Raw genomic sequence first — 21,974 nt, forward strand, 5'->3', positions numbered from 1 at the left:
CTACTACAATAGTTCCTGTCCTGTGGGCTTACAGATATCAGATGTCACTGACAGCTTAGACCAGGAGAGGGTTGGACTATATAAATGTAATGATACAGTCTCTTGGCTCCCAGAAGGTGTAAATCTTTGAGACTAATATTCTCCTTAAACCAGTTTGAGGTGTGCCTACATTCAAATGGCCACATCTTCTTCAAATGTTACTCCACTGATACTCCATTACTAGCTCAAGTCCTGCACCTGATGACATTGGCACCAAGAAGCAGGCACGGTCAAGATTTGGTCACAGTTTATTTTACACTTTGTCCTGTGTCTGTATTCCGTGCCATGTTTAGTGAATGTGTTGTTTTAGCAATGTTTTAATGACCATACAGTAAAAGAAATGGAACACATTTAGAAAATATGGGAAACATGTCCGTAGTTTTCAAAACAGCTTCTTCAGGTTAAAAGCATTTAGTGTGACCTACATTTGAACAATAACACAACTCTTTCTCTCTTAAACCTGGTGTGGAAAGCCAATTAATGTTAGTGGTAAAACCTGTCTTTGTTCTACTGTTTGTGCTGTGAACAGGTCTATTACCCCAGGTTTATTCAAGAGCTGCTTGAGCATTACATATACATGCTGTATGAGTTTAACTGACAGCTTGTAATATATAACACCAACTTTCCGTCACATCATTCCAATCCAAATGCCAATCCAAGACTTTTGCACAGAGTCAATACACCCGTCAGCTGTGCACACGAAACAGCTCTGCTGCTGTTATTGTTAGAGATTAGAATTTCACTTCTTACAAAAGTAAAAGTAAAATTCACAGATGGGACATTTTTCACCTGACTCCTGCAGCTCACTTGGATCAACTTTCTCCGAGATAAAAATCGTCTGACAGAAGGGGAATGATATATGATCTCAGTCATTCATCTAAATTGGACAAATGAGGCCCAGACGTCTGAGCTGTGAAAGACGCCCCCCGCCAAAAAGGACCAAATGAATGGCCCAGTGGGTGTGTGTGTGGGAGCAAATGCACACACACACACACACACATACATTCAGTATGTATTTTCATGTGTATTTGTTTTAATGTGAGATGTAAAGCTTTTTTACATTGTTTTTGATGGCATTCGCGTGTCTGCGTGTGTGCTCAGATCTCTGTGTGTGAGTGTGAGAGTGAGAGAGTGAGAGAGTGAGAGGCAGCACTGTTGCATCTGCTCCTCATTAAAGGGCGCTAATGAACGCACGTGTTTTCCACCTGGTTTGGTGGAGTGGGGGTTGATGAGGGCCTGGCCTTTCCCAGCTCTCCTATCATAAAAAAAACTGTCTCAAGACAAGCAGGGGAGCGTGATCCCCCAGACGCTCATCTGACAACAGTTTGGCAGTTCCTCCTCTAATGATGAATGGGATGCTCGGTGGTGGCAGTGCTGGGCAAGAGTGTGACTCCACCTGGAAAAGAAAAACAGAGGAGGACCTGAGAGGAGTCAAGAAAATGTCTGCAGAAGTTACACATTAGACACTTTATATCAGGCTCCCACTGGTGTGTGATTAAAGAGATAGTTCATGTTTTTTTCCAGTGTGGTTATATGAGGTACTGTTGTAACTGTGTGCCTTCCAAAAAGGTTTTGAAAGTTTAGGGACCTTCTGGGTGGAGCTTGCGGCTCTGAAAATACGTGGTTGTGCTCCAGCGTTTAATTTAAGCTTATTAATCTCCTCAACAACTCATAAAATCTTTTCACATTAAATATCCAGCAGTTGAGATGTTTTAAATTTGAATGACACAAAACTCCATCATCCTTTATCATTATATTAATATATTAATATTCCTTTCACCAGATTTGTTGTTTTTCTATCATCGGAGTTTGGCATTCTTCATAATTTTTAAGTGAGGCAATGGTGGGTGAGATTGTGTTATGTTGAATAAATGAGTTATAACAATAGTTTATTCCATAGCGGCAACTGAAAAAAGTTGGTTGTCTTTTCAATACCAACCCATTAGATATTAGACATTAGAAGATATGTTTGTAAAATGTTCTGGAGTCATTTTCAGGAAGTCAGTGCTGCTCCTGCAGAGGAGGACCTGCTCTGTTGAACACTCATTTCCACATTAAACCATGTTTTCTTAAACTAGGCATGACGATTTTTCACCAGCTCTCATGAAATGGCTCAGGATCAGTGAGTGAAAGCCAATGAACCACCATAATGCCTTGCAGTGTGATACTGAGGTGATTTTGTGTCTGTTTTTTTTTCCATGAGCACAACAGTTGAGGGAAAAACGGGGTGTGAACTGCTGCTTCAGTTGCTTTGCAAACAGTCCTGTGCTGTCGCTCTGCAGCTGTCTGGGTCTCAGTGGTGAGAGGCCCTCCCTGGAGTTTCTCCCACAAATGTCTGTGAGTTGGGCTGTGCTACAGCACCTGTGGTGCTCACCTGACTCAGTGCTGCCATCATTATCACGCAGCCTCACTCAAGTGTTACTGAGGACAGTGAATTCATGCTGCTCATAGCTATTAGCTGGAGTCATTGTTCATTAGCCTAGAGGTGAGGAAGAGAGTACAGGCAGGGTGGAGTGGGTTTAGATGAGTGTCAGTCATACTGATAATGACAATGCGACAGTAAAAACGAGTTTAAAGATCTTCTTCTTTCGACTTCTCCCTTTAGGGATCATCACAGTGCATCATCTGCCTCCATCTTGCCCTATCCCTCCTGTTACACCAACTGTCCTAATGTCCTCCTTCAAAACAATTTCCTCTTCATAGTTTTTCATTGCAAACAGAAATGTGTGTACATCAGAAATACTGAAGAGGATTTGTAAAATAGTCAATAATAAGAAGAAGAATGAAGATGAAGAAACCAAAGTTATCATAGAGTGAAAAGACCAAATAAACTCAAAGAAACACAAGAAGGAGATGACAACAACAAAGATATGTAGTAGGGAATGCAATAGCAAGAGAGAGGTGGGATTAGGACATCATAAAATTGATAAAAATTATACTGATATCGACTTTTAATTATAGCACAATAATAATGGTGATGATATGTATGATAGCAATAGTCTCGAGAACTGGATCTGTATCCTGCAACCTGCAAGATGAGGATACAGAAGTGACCTGTGTCCATAACACACCTAAAAACATGTGTCACATGCAATGGGCATGTGAGCTGTTGTACACAGGAAGCTGATTCTCTCTGCAGTTATTTGTTTATGGCGTGTTTCCACCGGCTCTACTTGCCTTGCCACGGCACGGTTATGTTGCGTTTCCACTAGCATAGTACCTGGTACCAGGTACTTTTTTAGTACCTGCTCTGGTAAGGTTCCAAGCGTGCTGAGTAGGAACTATTGGAGTGCCGTCACAGAAATCACTTGTGTTTCCATTCAGAATAGTGTCAAAATAACCAGCCCCTACCATTCCATATTTTGGTACCCTTCCCTTGGGGTACCAGAGTAAAATGGTACAGTAAGGTCATAGTGGAGCTAGACTGGCTCATGCCAGGTGTCAACCCACCATGATATCACACACTGGTTTGTATTTTGTCGGTGCTTTGTTGTTGTTTTCTTGTCACCAAAAGACACCATATATGAATGAAGCCTGAAGAGCATTGTATTCAGGACACAGAGCAGAACAGAAGGCCGCGTATTGAACACATAGGGTGCCTGAACATGTGCCTGTCACCTCCACTTTGGCCTCATGTGACGTGTGTCAGCCAGTGTTCCCGTCAGATAGATATGGAAAACAGAATGTGAGCTTATGGAAGGGAACAAACATCACAAACACACACACATCGTTCTGTTAATGACAGACCTCAGCTCAACCTTTGCCTACATATGGGTGGCGCACTGTGCTGAAAGTAAGGAGAGCGTGTTATTGGGAGGGTTGGCGTGGTGGTGGGGGGGGCGGGGTTGGGGGGGTGAAATGCAGGCGGTGTTAAGTCAAGCAGGAACCCTCAATGTTGCTAATTTATTTACAGATTTAATTAGATGGATAGAGCCCTCACAGATATAAGAAAGAGAGGAGAGATGTTGCCAGCGTTACAGCACTTTAATTATGGTAGCAGGCTCCTGATCCCTGTGCTCTGCTGTCTGGGGAGCCAGTTAATTAAAATCCTCATTATTTTACTTTTAATTAGTTCCCCCCTCTTTTGTTTCCTTTCACCATATGGCCATATTCCATGGTCAAATTAACGTAATTGAGCTAATTAAGCCGATCACTTTAATTATTCAAAGCGTTCTGATTGGCCGGGAGAACTTTTCTCGCTTTCCCCTCCCTGACATTCCTGTATGAGGCTTAGAGTTATAAAGACGCCGTCTTTGTCATTACACTCCTCCACTGCCATGCTGAAGAGAGTGAATTATGGCTGCAACATGCCTCACTTCCTACATGTCCCAGCACTGTCTCATATTTCACTCCCGTATAACGCAGCTTTCACACGCAGAGCAGGGCGGAGACCACGTCAGTTCAAGGAGGAAAATGATTGGAACGTTTAACACAATCTGGATCTGACACATTAAGTAGTGTGTCTGTAGTCGTTGCTAGGATCAGAAGCTATACCAAAAATAGCTTCAGCCGCCCAATCAGCTCTGAGCAGGATTTAATGCCGTAAACGTCTCTCAACACAGAACCACAGCATTTACATGCTCAGGGTTTTGAAAATGGTGACAACCAGATGGTGGTTTTACAGCAAGCATACTTACATTGAGCTCAGTGCCTAAGGGTGGACAAGACTTGTCTGTCAACATTCTGCTGCACAGACACCACATATATCCTCCACTCTCAGCTGCCTATGTATATACATATATATATATATATATATATATATATATATATATAAATTATAAATATATATATATATTATATATAAAAATGAACACTAATTGTATTAAAATCTAGATAAACATTAGGACCTCATTTTAAAATGATGGGATCTAAATGTAATATCCAAAGTGTAAGCTCTATTTGACAGTGGATGTAACAGTGTGCACCCCAAAGGTTGAGACAACGAGAGAATGGACTTCATAATTCCAGTGTATTACAATACACACACAGAACATACTCAACTAAACTTTAATTCTCGATTACACTTTGTAAGGAACACGTTTCCTGGACCAAAATGACATTTCATATTTGCGTGTCATACACATGAGAATGTTTTAGCTGCTAGTGGCACTTTTGGCATAAGTGAGGAAATGAGAGACATGAAAAAACATTTCCTGTTTATGAATATGGTTTAAAGAAAAACAAACACCTGGCTTGGGCTAGGAAAGAAATCACTGGTGGTCTGCTGCTTGGCGGACTCCATAAAAACATCAGAATGTCCTCCTAACACCAGTAAAATCTGCAATGTGTTTTCAACATTTCAACAACCCTCAACCTTCTGGAAAGAAATTTGCCTCAAATGCTCAAATGCAGTTTGTTTCTTTGGGAATGTCATTTTTGAGACACAGGGTTGTTTCTGTTTACAAATTGCTGTGCACAGCTGTAACAGATGGTAACACTTCTTATTTCTGTATTAATTACCAAGTAATAGCTTGGTAATAACAAGGGGAACATGTCTGTGGGACAAATAACAGAGATTCCCAGTCTATACTAAGATACATATTAGATGTTAACCAAGGTATGATATACTAAGAAAAATATATATCTCACTCATCTTCTACCGCTTTACCGGCGGCTTGGGAACGATGTTTTTGTTTGAGACAAAAGCAGCCACATTGTGTTATCTGTAGATGTACCACTGACAGAAAACACAACATCATTCTACCTTGTGTGTCAGTTGGGCTAGGCCAGGAGTCTCAAACTCCAAGGATTTGGGGGCCACTGAGCATCTAGTCTGGTCAACAATAACTGCTACTAACCTAACCCTAACCCTCATCCTGACAGCATGTCATCACCTTAAAAGTAGACTAGTTTTTCCCCATAAGTGAATGGTCTATATTTATATAGTGCTTTTCTCGTCTCGATGACCACTCAAAGGCCTGTGTGGAGGGAGACAAGACCCCATTATTTGATCAGTAATACCTGGAACACACACACACACACAGAGGCCTCCTGCTTCTGGCTAACAAACTAGCAGATGAGCATTAGAATGCATATGTAAAGGCTGCCGTCCTGGATCTGTATCATAGGAGTGTGTGTGTCTGGCTCTTCATCTCTGTCATGAGCATGTAAAAATATCCTGGCATCATCCTGTCTTCACTCAGTGTGAGGTGGAGGAGCTCAGGCAATTACACTCATCTGCATGTGTTAATATGATTAATTAGCAGGAATAAACACTTTCCTATGACACAGGCTGCATGGTGAGCCACACACCTGCAGAAGCTCTGATAAAAGACATCGCCTCATGGCAAAGAGCCTTTTCATGAGACCTGCTAATTGGCATCTGAAAATGTTCCGGCTAATTAGGAAAAAGCAGATGAGGCTTGATTAGTTTGAATGCAAAGTGTAACTTGTGGCGCGCAGGGACTCGTGAATGTGCCGAGGTTTTATTTTCTTCACCATCATGATACAAAGATAATTGTAATTGTGATCATTTGCATACGTTAATGAATTTGCATGACGCTTCGTGATCAGACGTGGAATAAATAATTGATGCAGTATCAGCACCTACCATGACAAGTGGGACGTTCTGAAATAGCTAAGCGCATTAAGGTGCAAGTTTGATGGCTGCCATGCTCCCAGGCAAGGTGTGAAAGTAGAGCAGATGCTATCTGCTGCTTCCTGCACGCTGCATGCTCCACCACTATCACACTAAGATTAACTCCCAGCCTCTGATGGTATGTTGAGACTTGGTACACAGCTTTTGAAAAAGGCACACCCAGTTAGAACGAATTTGATGCAGCTGAAGGAGAAATAATTTTCCGAAGCCATGCAGAGTGGCAGAGAACAAAGAGCGGTGACGGGAAACAACCCGGGCTGTGTGGGCTCTTTAATTAGAACATGGTAAACAGTAAATGCATCAGATTGTTTCTAATGCTCTGGATGTAAAGGCGGCCACTCCCCTTTAATTTGGCTGCTTTCAGATTAGGCTTTATTAGAGGCTGGCAGCCACTGAGCCAGTCAGCCACGGGATATGCCCCAAGTTCAGCCCCGCAGGAGCACTGCATGCACAGATACAGGGCTCACGTTTAATTGCTTCCGTAAAATGGTCAGAGCTCAAGTCTCCTAATTCCTCTCCATGGGGTAATCAAGCATGTTTTCACCACAGGGTTAAAGAGAGTAACAGAGCTCGCCACATCCACCACGTAGGTACCATGCAACACAGTGTCACTCCAAATGATCTTAGCTCACGTTGCAACAAGTTACAGGAAAATTATTTTTAATAGGATTTTTGTCTTCCAAATGTTTTTGCATACACTGAACAATAGAAATTAAATTCCACTGCATCGTCACTGGATGACTTCAGTTCTTTGTACAGGGCATCAGAAATATCAGCAACAGTAGAGTCACATTTTCCTCGAGTGCTTAAAAAATATTTCAACGGTTTCCATATGACAATGTCACTGTTTGCATTTACATTCAGTCCTCAGTGTGAACAATATCAGACGTACACATACAGGAGAGAGAGAACAAGAGTTTGTTTGGGGAAACAACGCCAACATGGCATGAGCAAAGTTTTACCAGTCATGTAACAGCAGTCCATCAAGCTTCTTCTGTCCCCTCTTGCAGTTGGTACTGGTACTTTCATCCTCCAGCTTTGTTTTTGTCCTGAAGACGCCTCTCTGCCAGCGTTGTCCAAACACGCAAACACACATTGCTTCAAGCCTTTGCATGATGCACAGACCACTTTAACACCAAATACAAGATCAATGGGACTTCCTATGCACTATATTTGAGTCTGATATGGAGACAGGTGGGAGGTCTTGATGAAAAACAGTGTCCCCTCTTAGGGAAGAGGCAAGGCAGTGATGAAGATCCACAACATGGGTGACAGTAGCGGGAGAAGGGGTGAGCAGTGAGGAGAAGTGAAGCTCTGGAGATAAAGGCGGGAGCTCCATGCTGCCACTCAGCAAACCTGAAGACCAAAGACAAGGACAAAGGTCACTTCACACTCATAGTCAATACAAAACCCCACAGCTGTGTTTATGTTTGATTGTTTGCTTCTCATTTAAATCAAGTCCATGTTTCGCTTACAGAGAAAACCTCATGAACAAAATCAAATCTAAAAATGGAGCTTCATTCAGCTTCAAACAGGACACAATATGACATTAAATCATATGTTAGAAACATTGCACATCATGAATAATGTGATATCATAGGAATCACAATTCGACTATTAATTACAATTCTTAAATGATTCAAAAGTGATTTTAAGTGAATTTATTATTATTATTATTTATTGAATTTTTTAAACGGTGTATTTAAAGATCCATCATTGCATACCAAATTGTATTTACTTCCATTGACATTTATTTGGAACAACACATTTCACTTGGTTTGTGATGAGCTTGTTTTGGGTTACAGTTGCTAAATGTTTCATTGGTCAGAAGCAGCAGGAGCAGTTTGTTTATCCTCCACCCAGAGGCGTCAGATATGCCGGGGACATGTCCCCAGCACTATTTACGATCAACAATTTTGTCCCAACGACAAAATGTTATCAATTTATCATTAATGAAAAAAAAAAGTTGGTGGCAGGTAGGCTACTAAATACCCACTCATAATCAACCGAAACAATGTGTTTGCTGGACCCCGGCTCCCTCGGGTTGTTCTCTGCTGCCTGTCTGTATTTTGGAGCTGTGTGTGTGTATGTGAGGGGGAGGGGCTATAATGGAAAGTTGTGTGGGTCTGCACCTGCGCGTTCCGTTCAGAGTCTGACTGGAGGAAGTAGGAGGTGAGACGTGGGTAAAGTTTTATGAGGTTGTGGTGTATTGTACTGTTGAGTGTGCTTACTGTATCTCAAGGTGTATTCTAAGTGATTCCGAGGCTGTTATAATAGCGCTCGTTAGCATTAGCTTGTGCTAACATTTAGGAGGACTGTTTGATTGCCATACTGTTCTTTGTGCTACGATGTGGATTTTAAATATCCTTAGCTAATAGCCTAATGGTGGTTTCCAACGCCGTTTGGAAAACAAGACGAAATGCATGTCTGGCTTTCAACTTCAACTTTTCAGCTTTTAATCCAGATTGTGCTCGTTGGATTTTACACTTTAGCGATAGCTCTCACTCAGTCATCTTTGCTAAAGCTTCTGAGGTGAGGCGCACACTTACACTGTGTGACGTTTAACCAGTTTTGTGGTTACGGTAATACGCCTTAATGCACGCAATGATGGAGTGACACATACTTTGGTTATCTTTACTGTCAACATTCCATTGATTCAACCGACCACAGTGTTATTAGGCAAATCAAAGTCTATTTTTGGTTCAGTTAGGAAGAACTTTTTTGATATGTTTCACAGCACGAGCAACAGCCAGCCACACTGTGTGATGCAAATACTCCAGCACAAATCATGTTAATGCATCTATGTTTAAACACTGTCTCAATAGAGTTGTCAGTGTTTTTGTCAGAGAGAATGCACCCAACAATGGCAGACACCACATCACCACTGCATCCACTGCTATGCAGGCGGCCCTGACAGACACAGCGCTATTAGCTTGTGAAAACTGCCTCCAGCACTAGGCATCAGGCAATGTCATATGCATACATACGAGTGCTCTGTACCTGCTAAACCGGTTTTACACCACACAAAAACTCACAATAAGTTGATTGTCATTCTTATATCACAAGAAAATGCTAGTTTGCCGTAATGCAAAGTGTGAATATTTCCAACCATCCAAGGAAGCCATGAGTTCTTAGCATCTGAAGTTCTTGTTTTTTTTATGTAGTCTTGTTCTTTCTTTATCTGTCCATCTGGGGGGCATGGGATAATATAGGCGATTTTTGACAACAAAATGTTTTTTCTTTCAGTTTTTAATAGACATTTTACAGTAGTACATTTTATAGCCAATATTGGACGATACCTATGTCATGATGTTGTGCATCCCTACTGTTAATCACTGTTATTTTGGTCAAGATACTACAATAGTGCCAGTCAGTTGAATTATATTATTGAATGATAACTATTATCTCCACCAAAGAGGTTATGTTATGGCCTCATTTGTCTGTGAACAGTAATGACATCAGGTTAAAGAATGGATGTGATGGATTTCCATGGCTCTTGTTGTTGTATCGTAAACAGCTCTTTGATTTACCTTCTGGTCTGCCAACACGGAATTGCTCTGAAGTGGTGGCAGGTGGCTGTTGAGCAAGGCAGCACTGGGTCTGTCATGCTCACAGAAGATTGTGCCATTGATGTAATGGAACCGATCGCCAGGCATCAGTCTGTTTCTACAGGTGACACAGCTGAAACACTGTGGAAGGACGTCACATGGGTCAGGAAATACATCTAACAGAGTTCACATTTACAGTATTGTGGCCATGAGTTCAGCTAAAGTAAAATCTCATCATAATATGGATGAATAGTGTTGATTAAAATAAGGAACACAAGAGACACATGGGCAAATCAGTACAGGAGACTGAAGATGGAATGGAAAACCCATTTCCTTCCTGACACTATGAGGACATACAGTATCTTCCCTTCTTGTTGTGTCTTACCAAAAAATCTAACATTTTTGTCAAACAATCAGCAGGAGACAAAAGTGCATTAGCCTGGGATTTACCTTGAGGTGGTAAACATTTCCCTGTGCCCTCATTACCATCTCGTTGGCTGGAATTGACTGGCCGCAGGCGCTGCACGCCCCACTGTGCCCAAACAGTCTGCAAGCAAATGCAAAAAAACACTGATTGCTCAGTCTGTGCAGCCGCTAAAATCTAAAAGTTGCAGCTTCCTCTTCTCCTCCTCCTCTACCACGTCCTGCTTCCTCTTACCTGATGTAGTCGCTCCGACACAGAATCATGCCCCCTTTGCTGTAGCAGGTGGTGCCAATATCCCCCAGCTGGGCTTGGCAGCAAGAGCACTTCAGGCAGCGGGTGTGCCAGTAGCGATCCATAGAGAAGAGCAGGAAACGGTCTGCAATCTTTCCTCCGCATCCTGCACATGACCTGGGAGCCGGCAGAACGCCTGATGCCTGGCTGTTCACCATGTTGAAGTGGGCCCTCAGCAGCTCCTGCACACACACAACAGAGAAGCCACATCTGTAACAGCTGCTAGTGCTAAAGCAAGATGTATTAATGACCTGTTTTTAAGCAGTTACCACAGCTTTGAGACACATATAATCACAAAAGATGTTTTACAGGGCTGCACCTAATGATTATTATACTGATTATTGTCTCAATAAATCGATTAGGGCTGTAACTGACCATTATTTTCATAATCTATTAATCTGTCAAGTATTTTCTCAATTAATCGATTTTGGTGGTCCATAAAATGTCAGAAAATGTTAATAGGTGTTTCCCAAACCTCGATATGATGATGTTCTCTAATGTCTTGTTTTGTTGTTCTGTTTTAATGATTTCTTATGGAGTAAAGAAACATTTTAAAACAGTGAAAAATCAGTAATCTTATTATAATTATTAAAAGAAAACACTCAAAATGTCGAACAACGATTAGTAGTTAGAGCCTTAAAATCAATTTGCCGTTTACTCAGAACATGGTCTTGTAAGTATTGTTAAAATGACAGTGTCCCCAAATGTTTGTACAAGAACCAGAGATATTTTATTTTCTTCTTCTGATCATACATAAAATATTCACATTTATTTAAGAAAAATCATTGCAATCCTAACAATTATCGCCATATCATTTTGTTCAATAGCAATACAACAAATCATGTTTATTCATTGCACAAACACTCTGAGATAAAACTCACATAATCATTTTTAAAGGTTGACAACTTCAATCTTTGATGACCGATCATACTCATGTACCTCACATACACACTAACTGTCTGTTGAACACGGTCCCTGAACTATAATCTCACTGTGAAACATTCATTTATTTGCTTTGTTCTAAATCCACAGTGGTGATGATGTTCCAATCTGTTATGTGGAATCCAGGTTGTTTGACAGCAAAGGGAGAGCTGACCCAGGATTAGATTACATGATGGTGTTCAGGTATTCCTAAAACAGTAGTAAATTACTGTAGCAAATTGACCAAGATGAGGAAGCTAAATGAATTGTATTGGTTCAAATTGACTTTGCAGATGTGTATGTGCGTTACCCACGTGTGTGTGAGTGTGTTTGTGTGTCTATATCTGATAGTTCATTTTCTGACAGAAAGCCTAGTTAGCCCTAATTAGGGCTAATGCTTTTGTTTATTCAGTCTAACGCAGTGTCCTACTAAGAAAGGCTGCGCAAACCTGTGTGGGAGAGTGTGTGTTTAAATACAAAGGGGTACTCTCTATTTGAGACCACACACACACACACACACAGGTCTCACCTGTAACAAGATGACCTCTACACCGACACACTGAACAATACAACGCAGAGTGGTCGACACGTTAGCAGTAGGAAGTAAAATGTGCTTCTATGTATCTGTATCTGCGTCAAAACGTGATTGTACTGGATTAGAATGAAAAAAAAGTACAGTTAATTACGTCCCTGTGTGTTTTCGTGTAAGAGTTTTGGAAGCGTGCCATAATGTTAGTGTAATATAGAAGCGTTGCAAGCGAACTATTTCCTTCAAACTTACTTTTGGCAGACGACTTATTTTCATTGACATGTTGTTTAGCACCAGTTTACATGGGAAGCGTGTAACCTGGAAGCGTGTAAGTCTAAAAATGAGCGCGCGGAAGAGGGAAAGGGAAGAAAAAAAAAAAGAGGAAATAAGAAAAAGTAGTTACCTTGTGGCGCGTACGCTTCTCCTCCTGTGCTCAACTTTGATAAGACGGAAGGATATCCACCAGGAAGAACGTGAAGGCGCTCACAGTTGGACGACAGCACTTAGACTCATGGTGTGTTCTGTCTCCATGTCGTAAACAAAAGAAAGGCAGAGCAAAAATCAACAGCGGGTCCAGCGGGACGAAACTTCTCTGTCAAGTCGTGTAAGTCATATATGACATATAACTACATGAAGCCGTGGAGGAGAGACGTGACGCAGCTTCTCGTCCTCACCTCTCTCTCGCTCTCTCTCTCTCTCTCTCTCTCTCTCAACACACACCTCCGTCTACTCCTTCTAACGCGTTGACAGCGACACTATTCTTCAAATTGCGCAAGGGTTATTTAAATAAGCGAGAGAGAGCCCCAGCCGACACGAAGCGTGCGGCAACCAATGGGAGTGCAGGGGGCGTGTCCACAGTCAACATGATTTATGAGTTTTATAGTGGCTTATTAATATGCACATACCCGTCCATTAAGCTGCCCGTAGGGTGTTACCGTCTGTCTGTGTGTGAGTGTGAGTGAGGGACTGTGAATGTGTGTGGACTGTGTTACTGTGTTATGACCTTTTGTGTCATAAATGTGTTATGTGTTTGTGCTTAGTGTCTATTTAGTTTAGAAGCTGTGTCTAAAAATAGTGGGACCTTTGTTAGATCCTCACAAATCTGGGTCAATAAAAACTCCACAGGCCACACAGGTTCATATATTCATGTTTTTATTGTAAACATGTGTAAGGTACAGTGAGAAGGGTGGCCATGCCAGTGCCATTTATAAACATATACCTTGTTAACTGATACCAATGCCAGTATCAAGAATGTCTGTCAATTGCATGATAATCATACATACAAGTTATTTAAATTGACGTTGATGTGAAAAAGAAAATGAGTTATGGCCTATTAATGCCACTGCTATGCATAAACATACCTGTTATCTTGCATATAATACTGAGCTATAATACAGTACATGTAGTAGGGCCAGTGAATGTAGATGCTCTGCCCCAATTCACTGATTGGCATGTAGTTGGTCTTTAAAGGCGTGATTTATGGAAAAAGGACTGGGTCCAGATATGGTCTCTGATGTCCAGATCCAGACCGGCATCCATCATTTAGTGACCCCAATGCTTCATACATTGGTAGAGGATGTGGTGTATGGAATATGATGTGGATGCAGTTAAAAGCGGCACTGCTGAAGCTGATAGTTTCAGCAGTAGCTGGATATTTCAGCAGACCAGAATCAGCTATTGTATTTCCAGCTCAGAGCCTCTAGAGGACAGCATCCTATAATGCTGGGAGCAGTAGGTGCATTCTATCAACAGTGTCAGATGCTTTTTTAAGGCCAAGTTTGTCAATTATTATGCAGTTATAACATTATTGCATGTCCACATGCAGCTCTCGTTCAATATTTGTTAGCTTATCATCCTGTCAACGTTTTAGTTTCATATCATCCCATCTTACAGCACGCACACAGTCTGTGAAAACCACCACAAGAGTTCAGTGTTTTGTGCACATTCAAGGCAAATTTACAAATGGAATGGACGATATTTGCAAACACAGCAGAGACCATGGAGGTTTGCCAGTGGCAAAAACTGAGAAGTGTAATTGTGCATCATTTTGTATCTGTAATCAAGTAAGTGGTCTTCACTGCCTTACTCATTTACGTCATTTAGTGTCACAATCAGGTCAAGGTTTATGTTTTAGTTTGTAGACAAAGTCCACAAAGAACTCCAGTCACTCCACCTGCATGTTTTGCGCTTAGTGCTAATTATGTTACAATATGAACAGGAAGCTACAATTATTTGAATTCAGTGAAAATATAGAAGACTCACATTAAATTGTTTATATATGAAGTTCCTGTAGTTAATGCAATACCTTATTTTAGCTCGTACTTCTTCACAATAACTTTTAATACAGTGAACTGCATTTGGGTCTTCTTCCACACGAAACCCCCTAAAACACTGTAATACAAATGCCAGGCCTGTACGTGTGAATGAAGACATTTCCTGAAACAATACTTTGTTTACGGAATACTTTTTGAAAGACAAAGAAAGAGATTGTTTACGTTTCATTCCATTTGCGTGTGGATAGAGTGACAGTCAAGTTGTTTGAATCAGTGTTGATGTCAAGAGTGTTTACTTGACTGTGAACCCTGTAAACAGGAGGCATTGTGTAAATGCTGTCTTTAGCTCCATAAAAAGATACTAGCTGTGATACTTAAAAGAGTATGACGAATGCTCCTCACATGTTCACAGCACAACAAGCCAATAACAATGCATTCAGAGTCGTGTTATTGCTATTTTGTGTTGAAGAGGAACCATGCACATACATCCTTCCTCAGGGTCAGTGTGGCAGTTCAGACCAACCTCCAATACTACAATGTGAGGAGTCCATTGATTTTGGACATATTTCCTGTTCCACTGTCAAGCCTATGCTGAAAGTCACAGGTCTCTGTGAAGGTGAACAACAACTCTAACCTCCACTGGCTCCCCAGCTGTTGTGCAGTATCACAGCATCACAAGCTGCCAAGACAACCATGTTTTGGAAGCTCCCTCAGTGTGATAAACAAAGATCCTTCGATTTGACATTTGGGATTCAGTTTAGGGAGGGAGTTACAACATCGTTCAGGTCTGATGGATCAAACACTGGTGACTTTTAGTGACTTGCAAAAATTCGATTCGAAAGGAGAAGACAGTCTCATTTTGAAACAAACTTTCCCAAGCTGACTCAAACCCTGTTTCTGTTTCTATTTCTATTATTGTTATGGTATATGATGCCGCAACTGTGCTCGTGAAAAGTTCCAACCCGTCACAGATTATGTCGCTCCCCTGCCTGTCTGACTAGGCATAAAGAACATAAAGCAAGGCCCATAGCCAATGTGTGTGCCAGTACCTGCAATTTAAGAAATAAATGTCTGAAATGCAATAAAACATACTCTGTGGTCATGACAAAAGACAGCAAACCCCACGTGTGCATGGGAAAATGTAAAATTTGTGGAGATACGAGGAGTCATGTGATGAGGTGGAGAAGATGGCTGCTTAGCCGAGTCTTGCGCTGCGGTGTCTGTTCTTTTCATACGATAGTCTGATCCGAAGGCAGTACAGTCCATTCATAAACTAGTCAGACGACGGCTGATACCATTGTAAATTATCTCGGGCACACAAAAGAATATGAATCGGCCTAATACGAGACATGTAGCCAGTGGAGCAAAAATGCTAACGCTAGTTCACAGACGTGCCAAAGTGGCGTCATTGATAGGCCGCCGGAAATGTAGCGGAGGATGTTGCAAGCATTTTTTCGAACCTGAAACCAAATTCAGGTGAACTACAGACCTTAGGTGAAAAGCAACGTCATCAATGGAGGGGAAACTACCTATGCTATCCATCAGCAGGCACAACCTGGGAAGCTTTTAAAGCATTTATTAGGGGTCATGTAATTCAGTACTCACCATATAAGAAGAAACAGAACATAAGAAGGATGGAAGACATGGAGAAAAAGGTGGAAGGGGCTGAGAGACAGTTGGAACAAAACTTCTCCCCACACAATCTGAGAGAATTTGGGCTCAGAGTCGGGCAAAAATACTTTGAATCCAGGGACAAGGCAGGGAAGTTACTAGCCATTATATTAAACATCAAGAGTCTTTAGCCACAATACCTGCTGTTCGACTGGGGGGGGGGGGGGGAGCATTGAATAAGTCCACTGATATAAATTAAACGTTGAGAAGATTTTACATGGAATTATACTCTACATTGTCTACCAGTACACAAGATGAAATTATGGCATTTCTGGAGGGGCTGGATCGCCCTAAGCTAAATTCTGACCAAATGGATACATTGGATGCCCCAATCACAGTAAGGAAATATTTGAGGTTATTAAGACTGTGAAGGCAGGCAAGGCACCGGGAACCCAACGGTTTCACAGCTGAATTCTTTAAATGCTTCCCAGAAGAGATCACTCCATTATTGCTACAAATGTATAACAAGGCTTTTATCAGGAAAACACTCCCCGGCCAAGTAGGATTCAATTGTAACAGATATGCCTCTGACAACATTTGACGGTTGATAAATGCAATGTGGGCAGTCAAGAACAACAATTCACCCACTGCAGCAGTTTCCCTTGATGCAGAAAAGGCCTTCTATTTTTAAGCTTGGGCGTGGTACCCAGCAAGGCCCACCTCTTTCTCCTTTATTGTTTTGCATAGCATTGGAACCCCTTGCTGCAGCAATTCGTAAAGACCCCAATATTCCTGGTATAATAATATAGGAAGTTGCACACATAAACTTCTGCTTTATGTTGATGATATTCTGCTCTTTATTACAAACCCAGAAACATCTGTTACTGCTCTACTTCGAATTATAAAAACCTTCTCAAGTTTTTCTGGCTACCGGCTGAACTGGCCAAAGTCCCAGGCCCTCCCCCTGATCTCATATTGCCCTAAATCATTATTTCGGGCTGGCTCATTCCAGTGGCCTGTCAAGGGAATTGAATATCTTGGAATACTTACTCCCAAACAATTTGATGACGTAGTGTAGTACAACTTAGATCCGCTTCTGGAAAAAATCAGTTTAGATATGGAAAGATGGTCCCCACTCTATCTCTCATTGTGGGGCAAGGCTAATGTGATCAAGATGAACTGCGCTCCCAAATTACATTATATTATCCAGTCCCTACCTCTAAATATCCCTAATAAGATTTACTCTGTAAGAAGTTCCAAATAGAACAGCAAAAAGCCGAGAATAAGTTTGAATAAACTACAAAACACACATTCGGCACTTCCCCCTAGAAAGAGACACCCCATGGTACACAATGGAACAGGCAGTTTGCATGTCTTTCCCCCCAGTGTTATTTCTATCTGCCAGAATGCCACAGGATGCTCGACCCCATCCGATTATGTCACACTTACAGGGAATATGGAGGACAGTTGCCAATATTTTTTAAAATAAACCCATATTTATATCTATCCTCTGGAATATGGGACAACCCTAAACTCTCAATCGACAAGACCCCAGTTAAATGGAAGGAGTGAATAAATAAAAGGATTCACTTTCTTGGTCATCTATATGATGGAGGCGTTCTTAAGTCTGTTGACGACTTAGTGGAACAGTTTGATTTGCCTAAGAATCAATTTTGGACAGACATTCAGCTAAGACACCTTTTGTCCAGTATTTTTGGCTCCCCACGGGCTTCTCCTCATGGGATAGACCTTTTAAAAAAGCGTATGCATATCAGAGGCAGGACATGCAGCCTCCCACTATTATTCTATGCTGATAAACAACCATGGTCACAATGCCATCACAGCCATAAAAACAGCATGGGAAAAGACCTGGGTATTTCCTTTGAGGAATGGAATAAAATAATTGGTATCACTAAATATTTCTCAAGAGACATTTGAATAAGACTAATACAATTCAAAATGTGTCTTTGATATTACTGGTACCCTAGCAGGTTATTCAGAATAGGGCTGAAAGACACCCCTGACTGTTGGAGATGTAACGGGGTGGCAAGGGATCTAGTCCATACGCTGTGGTTCCTTCACCTTTATTATTGTTGTGGGTTTCCTCCGTGCTGCTTTGTCTCCCCTCTCTGCAGGAGGCGTGGCTGACCTACTTCCACTTTGGATGCTGGTGATCAGCAACACCTGTGGCGGCTCCTCCTCACCTGCTCCTGATGAGCAATCAGGAGGCTTCTTAAGCCTTTGCCGTCCCAGTCACCAGTGTCAGATTGTTTTTGCTCTACCACTGGTAACGTCGATGACTTTGTTTTGTGACATTTCAAACTCTGACTTCCGGACTTCTCACTTGTGTTGTTCTGCCTCAGGTCGCCACGTCTCCTGCTTCCCCGAGAGCTGCGGATTTACAACCATCCATCTCCGCCGTTGGAACTTCCCCTGTCTCCATTCACCATTGTGAGTCTGTTCCATTCTGGACTTCCCTGCTCACTGACTCTCGCCCTGGGCTCTCGCCATTTTCCCGGCACAGCTGCATCAGCCGCCTCTCCGAGCCCCACTCCCTTTCTCGTTCCCCTTGTCATCGTTAGTTATATATTTCTGCAATAAACCTTGTTAACTCCTGGTCTGTCTCCTCTGCATTGTCGGGTCCTACTAGTAGTTGAACCGCTCTTTACTAGAGAGCGTAACATAACAATCTGACCACCAATAGGCTTTGCGACTATTGAATCTCCGTCAGGGTAATACTTTGGTCGCAGATTACTCCATTGTTTTTAGAATCCACACAGCCGAGAGTGGGTGGAATGACACGGCGCTCCGGGGTGTGTTAAGGGATTAAGCGAGGAGTCGAAGAACGTGCTGGCAACTCGCGATGACTCCCTAAATGTAGATTCCCTTATTGAGCTAACGATTCGTTTAGACAATCGGCTCTGAGAGAGACGCCGTGAAAGAGCCAAGGCTCAACGCTCCCCACCTTACTCACACTTACTCGTCCTGGGCACGCCCCCCGTCGATCGGTCCAGTCCCTCACTCCCCTCAGTTCCCAACACCGACTCCTCTGAACCCATGCAGCTGGGCCAGGCTCGCCTGACTCCCTCCGAGAGACAACGGAGGCTGTATCTACTGTGGTTAGCCTTACATCGCCTCCTGCCCCTGCCGGTCAAAAGACTGAGCTCACCAGCACACGCGGGAGTGCGGGGCACTGTTTTTGGGCTGGTTTAACTTCTCCCTCACCTTTCGCCCCGGCTCCCACAACGTTAACTCTGACGCCCTGTCCCGCCAATTTTCCCCTGACCCACCCAGTTCTGAGCCCGACCCTATTGACTTCCCCACCTGTTTAGTTGGTGCGGCCTCCTGGCCGGTGGAGGAGAGTGTTCGGAGGGCTCAACAGGCGGAGCCTGACACTGGTGGCAGTCCCCCCAATCGATTTTTTTGTGCCCAGCCCCGTCCGCTCCGAGGTTCTGCAGTGGGGACACTCCTCCAAACTCGTCTGCCATCCCGGAACCGCACGCACCCTCCAGAGGCAGGTTGAGTGCTTTGAGGTATAAACATTAGTAAGAAGAGGCGAAAACCTATCGCCTAATGCCTAAGCAGTTTCATGCATTTTCTGTAGTGCAAAAACTGGTTAGGGTAGCCTCAGAAAATACTGAATATATTTTCAAATTCAGAATTTTTAATGTATTTAACATATAACACGTAAAGATACTAAAATGCCATTCAATGGGTCTATCTCATAGGCTGTATACTGTACACTGGTTATAGCTATATACTGCACAAGGATTCTTACACATCCCAATTAGAGGAAACCATACTTTCATTGTGTGGCGTATTTGAGTCTCAGAAATAATGAAGTTCACCAATGATCCTCCCTTGTGCAGAGAGAATTGTCCACCCACAGATATTTTGCAGTATTTCAGTTCTCAATAAGATGTACAGTTCAGCAGCAGAAAATGCATCTTTAGGAGCATCCCATCCTTTTTCCTGCATCAGAAGACAGCAGAGCTCAAATACAGTGTCGTCACAAGGGTATTGGCTTTTGGGGGTGCAAAGAGTTACAAAGCGCCAACTCCTCCATGTCAACTGTGTTGAGATTGTCCTCAGCACTGTACATCTCTGGAAGTTTGTACATCAAGGTAGGGTGACCTCTGATCACACCATGTCCTGCCTTCACTCTTGTGTGAATTCATTGTTGTCACGTGTTCATCAAGTTCGTTCTGCATAAAAAACAAATATCAAAACTTAATTTTAGACATAACCCCATAAGACTTTATTCATTATACTATTGGCTATACACCTCTATGGCATGACGTTTGATTAGGTGTGTAAGCAGTGGTCGAATTTTGAAGAGTGGATCATTTTCCTCCTCTCTCATTATTGTTAAAGTGCAGGTGTTTCTTGATGGCCTCCCATCTATTCAGGGTCATGATGTTTGCATCTTGGTGCATTCGGTAGGCTTTGTTCCAAAGCATGCGGGTCGCTGGCAAAACGAACAATGAGATGAACATCACAACACCTAGGAACTGCTGTATCCCATACTCAATAGGCTATTTTCATTATTTATTTGATTTTGCTTGGTTTACAATTTTATTCTGTGTAGCCTATAATCCTGAAAATGGTCCCACCTTCCTTGGTTACTGTTGCTATGTCAGACAAACAATGGTTTTGACAGGCGACATCTTATTGAAATGCACTCGAACTTGATTGATGTTATTAGGCTAATAAAATTTGTATCATGTCTGAAGTATTATTTGATATAGTAGAGGCACACTGAGGACATGTGTTACACAGATATAGGTCCGGGTTGTGCTGCACTCTACATAGTTCCTACACATATTGTTGCATATGTCAACAATATATATATATATATATATATATATATATATATATATATATATATATATATGTGTATGTATATATATATATATATATATATATATATATATATGACCCTCGACTCCAGAAAGTATGGACAATACTGTCTAGAGGCGGGTCCGTGTCCGGGAGACTGACTTTGTTCGATAACATGATTCATTGGCTCAGGATACAAATTTTATGAGCCTAATAACATCAATAGACATTCCAGTGCATTTCGATGGGATGTCGTGTGTCAAACTGATTGTTCGCCTGACATAGCAACAATAATCAAGGAAGGCGGGACTTGTGTTGGGTTTAGGAAGCAAAATTGGATTAGACTTTTATCCAAGAAATCCACAGAGAAATGTGCATCATCTTGAACATTTTGGAAAAGGTTGATCCAAAACTGTGCTGGTTTGCGGTGCTGCGTCCATAGATGAAACTCGCAAAAGTATCTGTGTGGTTCCTATGCCAAAAGACAAGCGTGTTCTCGATGTGCCCATTTTCCGTGCCTCTATCAGCGCGCAATAGATGTTATGAAATAGGCCGCTATTACTTTTGGGTTGTTGTCCGTACTATAAGCTTCCATTCACACTGCAAATTGATTTGATTCTTCTTTTTTTTTTTAAAGTAACTGAAGACCTTGCTCTAAAATAAACACATACTTAATAAATCGACCATCTGTGGAAATGTAGCCTCAGGAAAATACATTTTATCTGAAACAATTGAATGTGTTACACATTGGAGGATAATGTTGCTTTAAAAAGAATCCCTTTAAGGCATTGTTCACATCTTTTAAGATGATTATATGATTATATACTGGTACTCCACTCCCTCTACACACGAGTGATGGCTGACATCCGTTAAGGACACGTATCTATTCCGTTTTGATTGA

General features: G+C 41.9%; 1 protein-coding gene across 1 annotated transcript; it reads right to left on the reverse strand.

Moving 5' to 3' along the window:
* Positions 1 to 7,262: 7,262 nt before the first annotated feature.
* Positions 7,263 to 13,094, reverse strand: si:dkey-90l8.3 (LIM domain transcription factor LMO4-B). Its single transcript, XM_058635151.1, has 5 exons — positions 12,754 to 13,094; positions 10,844 to 11,082; positions 10,636 to 10,732; positions 10,168 to 10,326; positions 7,263 to 7,993 (listed from the first exon to the last, which is right to left on the reverse strand). Exons 2-5 carry the CDS (start codon positions 11,056 to 11,058, stop codon positions 7,985 to 7,987), a joined length of 480 nt encoding a protein of 159 aa, XP_058491134.1. The 5' UTR covers positions 11,059 to 11,082; positions 12,754 to 13,094; the 3' UTR covers positions 7,263 to 7,984.
* Between the last annotated feature and the right edge of the window lie 8,880 nt (positions 13,095 to 21,974).

The sequence above is a fragment of the Solea solea genome, chromosome 8 (genome assembly GCF_958295425.1).
Source record: "Solea solea chromosome 8, fSolSol10.1, whole genome shotgun sequence".
NCBI classification, from domain to species: domain Eukaryota; kingdom Metazoa; phylum Chordata; class Actinopteri; order Pleuronectiformes; family Soleidae; genus Solea; species Solea solea.